At 47.0% G+C, this 4,780-nt stretch overlaps 1 protein-coding gene across 1 annotated transcript; it reads left to right on the top strand.

Moving 5' to 3' along the window:
• Positions 1-2,566: 2,566 nt before the first annotated feature.
• On the top strand, positions 2,567-4,780 carry LOC131196734 (7-alpha-hydroxycholest-4-en-3-one 12-alpha-hydroxylase). Its single transcript, XM_058179956.1, has one exon. The coding sequence runs from the start codon at positions 2,617-2,619 to the stop codon at positions 4,144-4,146; it is 1,530 nt and encodes a 509-aa protein (XP_058035939.1). The 5' UTR covers positions 2,567-2,616; the 3' UTR covers positions 4,147-4,780.

A 4,780-nucleotide genomic window follows, 5' to 3' on the forward strand; every position in this document is an offset into this window, starting at 1 on the left:
GTACAGGTATTTGATGTGATCTTGCTTAGCTTCACCTGCTGCTTCCTGTTTGTTAGGAAATAACAAACAATATATATATATAAGATATATATATATATAGGAAGAAAAAAAAGAAAAACAATAGGACAGGAACGGTAGGCACATTTGTGCTCTTATGCACGCCCCTTATGGTCCTCTTAGGAATGGGGTGAGGTCAATAGTAGAAAGTTTTTGGTTAAAGCTTTTGGGATTATGGGAAGAGACCACAGAGTCAGGTAAAGTATTCCAAGCACTGATGATTCTGTTACAGAAGTCATATTTTTTGCAATCTAGATTAAAGCGGTTGACATTAAGTTTAAATCTATTGGTTGCTCTTGTATTATTGCAATTAAAGCTGAAGTAGTCTTTAACAGGAAGGACATTACAATAGATGATTCTGTGAGTTAAACTTAGGTCTTGTCGAAGGCAACGGAGTTCCAAGTTTTCCAAGCCTAGGATTTCAAGTCTGGTGGGATAAGGTATTTTGTTGTTTACAGAGGAATGGAGAACTCTTCTTGTAAAATATTTCTGGACACGTTCAATTGTATTGATGTCAGAGATGTGGTGAGGGTTCCAAACAGGCGAGCTGTAATAATAACAGAGTTGGAAGGGACTTTGGAGGTCTTCTAGTCCAACCCCCTGCTCAAACAGGAGACCTTATCATTTCAGACAGATGGTTGTCCGGTCTCTTCTTAAAAGCCTCCAGGAATGGAGCACCCACAACTTCTGAAGATGTTCCACTGGTTAATTGTTCTTGCTGTGCTTCTCTCCTTTGCTCCTCTCCTTCATTAGTTTCCATCCATTGCTTCTTGTCCTACCCTCGAGTTCAGCTCTTTTGTCCAGTACACGGATGTGGATTATGGGTATCCTGGTACAACCAACCCAGTTGATGATGTCTCCGATCTTTGTTCTGTTTCTCTCCTTGCTATCTCCTGCATGACCAGCAGGTGGCAGCCTTGCCTAGAAAATCTCTTCCATAAATGCATTGGGAGACTTGGTACATACAGGCAATCCTCAACTTACAACCATTCATTTAGTGACCATTCAAAGTTATAACGGCACTGAAAAATGGGATTTATGACTGTTTTTCACACATAAGACCATTGCAGCATCCCCATGATTAAAATTCAGATACTTGACAGCTGGTTCATATTTATGATGGTCGCAGGGGTCATATAATCGCCATTTGCAACCTTCCCAGCTGGTTTCCCTCAAGCAAATTCAGTGGGGGAAATTGGCTTCACTTAATAACCACATGATTCACTTAACAACTGCGGAGATTCACTTTCATGGGGGAAAAAAACGTGGGGGAAAAACGTCAAAAAATTGGGTGTGAGTCACTTAACCTTGTTTAACAACAGAAATTCTGGCCCCAGTTGTGGTCATAAGTCAAGGACTGCCTGTAAATCAACTCACCCCTGAAAAATAAGAAATGTGAAATTAATCTGCTTCAGGGCAGACCCTGAAATGATGCAAAACACTTGTGTGGACATGCCAATCAGACCTCCTTCTCCTCCTCCCCTCCTCCTCTTCCTTTTCCTCTTCCTCTTCCTTCTCCTCTTCCTCTTCCTCCTCCCTCTCCCCCTCCTCTTTCTTCTCCTCCTCCTCCTCTCCTGTCTCCTTCTGCCTATCTCCTCGTCTTCTTCTTCTCCTCTTCCTCCATAAATGAGGCAGTAATTACAGCTATTTACCATATTTTTTCGGAGTATAAGACACACACATTTGTTTTTGGGGAGGAGCGCAAGGAAAAACTAATTCTGCCTCCGCCTCCCAGCATCCATCGGTCTTCATCTATCTAGCGTCCTTGCAGCAAACAGCTACACCTGGTCAGTTTCAGCGCCTTATCACAGCCTGATTCAGCACCAGCCCGGAACCAGCCGAAAATGCAACGCATGGAGGTGGCGACTGGCAGCAATGTGCTGTGGTGACCCCGGCGGCCTTGAACGGGTCTAAATCAGAGCGTGCGCAGGCTGAAAATGGCCGAAGCCCACTCTTCGGCAACATTTGGTATATAAGACGCACCACAGTTTTCACCCACTTTTATACTTATACTCCGAAAAGTACAGCAAATCTTACTGGTACAACTTCTACTTGAACAAAAAAAAGCAGTCTTCCCCCCCCCCCACCCCAATAATCCTGAGATTAGCAGTCTCACATTCTCTCTCTCTCTCTCTCTCTCTTTTTTGTCTCACACACCTCGTCCTTCGGTCTTCTCCAAATATTCAAGAATTTTCCCCTCTCCTCTCCCTCCCTCAGGAGATTAGATCTTGCTCTCAACACTCCTGCTTTGCACAACTTGGGTTGGATCAGGAAAACACACACTTAAATGTAAAATAAACACAAGCGCACATCCTGCCCAGCTCGGTTCCTGCTGCTTAATGAAGTTTTCTGGTGGAAATTCTTTTTTTGTGGACTACGGATTGGTTTTCTTCCCTCCCTTCCCTCCCCTCCCCATCGTAAGGGTTAACTGCAATTCTTGGCTTCTTTGATCAAGTGAAACTCCTCCCTGGATCAAAAAAAAAAACACCCGCCCACCTTTATCCGAAGAACCTGTTTGTTGAAAAGGCGGCTTGCATCGAACTGCACACACTCTGCAGGATGTCCTTCTGGGTGGCAGTCGTGGTTGCCTTGGGAGTTGGTCTTTTGGGGGTCCTGTACCTGACGGGCTTCTTCCGCCGAAGACGAGACAATGAACCTCCTTTGGACAAAGGGCTTATTCCATGGCTAGGACATGCGCTGCACTTCCGAAACGACAATATGGATTTCCTGAAAACAATGCAGAAGAAACACGGGGACATCTTCACCACCTTGATCGCAGGGCAGTATTTTACCTTCTTGATGGACCCGTTGTCCTTCAGTGGCATCGTCAAGGAAGCCCGAAGTAAACTGGATTTTATTTCGTTTGCAGCGGAGCTGGTCCTCAGGGTGTTTCGATTTGAGGCCTCCCAGGAGACACACAAGATCATCGAAGTCTCCAGCGCAAAACATCTGAAGGGGGAAGGCCTGGTGGTGATGACCCAAGCCATGATGGATGCTTTGCAGACCGTCTTACTCCAGTGGCAAGAAAGCTCCCAAAAAGATCCAAAATCCTGGAAAGAAGACGGTTTGTTCCACTTTTGTTACAACACGGTCTTCAGAGCCGGCTACCTGGCTCTGTACGGCACCGAACCCAGTGAAAAACAGAACGAGAAATTGAAACAGAAAGACCAGCAGCACACCGAAGAGGTGTACGTCGAATTTCGCAAATATGACAAGCTCTTCCCGCGCCTCTCGTACGCCTTGTTGACCCCGTCGGAGTGGGGCCAAGTGAAGAAAATCTGGAACTACTTCTGGCAGATGCTTTCGGTGAAGAACGTCTACCAGAAGGACAACATCAGCCGGTGGGTCAGCGACCAGGCTCAACAGCTAGCCGAAAGTGGGACATCCGACGAGATGAGGGACCGGTTCATGTTCCTGCTCCTTTGGGCCGCTCAAGGTAACACCGGTCCAGCTTCCTTCTGGCTCCTGGAGTACCTGATGAAGCATCCCAAAGCCATGGAAGAGGTCAAGAAGGAGATTGAGGAGGTGGTGAAGAAGTCAGGCCAAGAGGTGGCCTCCCGCCAGAAGCCCTTGAACGTCACCAAGGAGATGCTAAGCCAAACGCCCATCCTGGACAGCGCCGTAGAAGAGACCTTGAGGTTGGTGACGGCCCCGTTGTTGGTCCGGCTGGTTTTACAAGACATGGACTTCAAGCTCCACCACGGGAAGTCCTACCTGCTGCGGAAAGGCGACAAAATCGCCCTCTTCCCTTACCTCTCAGCCCACATGGACCCCGAAATCCACCAGGAGCCCCAGGCCTTCAAATATGACCGTTTCCTCAGCCAAAACGGCGACAAAAAGGAATTTTTTAAAAATGGTGAGAAGGTAAAGTATTTCACCATGCCTTGGGGGGCTGGGACCTCCATGTGTCCTGGCCGTTACTTCGCCACCAACGAAATCAAGCTTTTCGCCTTTCTGATGCTGGCTTGTTTCGATCTGGAGCTGACCAATCAGCAAGAGGAGATCCCTGCCATAAACAAGACCCGCTATGGGTTTGGGGTGATGCAACCCATGAATGATGTCCAGTTTAGGTACCGTTGCCAATGCTAAAAACAGAAGCGGAGGTCTGCACACGATAGTCCAAGATAACCAGGGAGTTTTCACCGGTGAACTGGTTTGTCTCTATGTTGGGGGATTCAGACTGTGTGTGTGTGTGTGTGTGTGTGTGTGTGTGTGTGTGTGTGTATGTGTGTGTGTGTGTGTGTGCTCATGCTCCTTCCTTTCTTTTTGCACACTTAGCTTGCACATGATAATCTAGGATAACCAGAGATATTTCACCAGTGAACTGGTTCATCTCTATGAGACTCTCTCTCTTTCTGTGTGTGTGTTTGTGTATTAACAGCTTCTTTTCCTTTTGCACACTTCTCTTGGCACAAGATGATCAAGAATAATCAGGGATATTTCACAGGTGAACTGGCTTATCTCTATATTATGCAATCAGATTCTCTCTTTTCTTTTTCTCTCTCTCTCTCTGTGAACTTCCTTTCCTTTTGCACACTTCACTTGCACAAGATAATCTAGGACCGCGATGGTGAACCTATGGCACGCAGAGCCGTATTGGTGGGCACGCGAGATCAGCTCTGCTGCACATGTGCGCGCTGGCCAGCTATTTCCAGGCCTTCTGGACCCACAGAAAGCTGGCAAATGAGCCGTTTCTGGCCTCTGGGGGTGGGGGGTGGGGAAG

This window comes from Ahaetulla prasina, chromosome 4, assembly GCF_028640845.1.
Source record: "Ahaetulla prasina isolate Xishuangbanna chromosome 4, ASM2864084v1, whole genome shotgun sequence".
In the NCBI taxonomy this organism is placed as follows: domain Eukaryota; kingdom Metazoa; phylum Chordata; class Lepidosauria; order Squamata; family Colubridae; genus Ahaetulla; species Ahaetulla prasina.

Bases quoted from the DNA above. Each gene is read 5' to 3' on its own strand.
- LOC131196734 (XM_058179956.1), top strand. From the start codon at position 2,617: ATGTCCTTCTGGGTGGCAGTCGTGGTTGCCTTGGGAGTTGGTCTTTTG.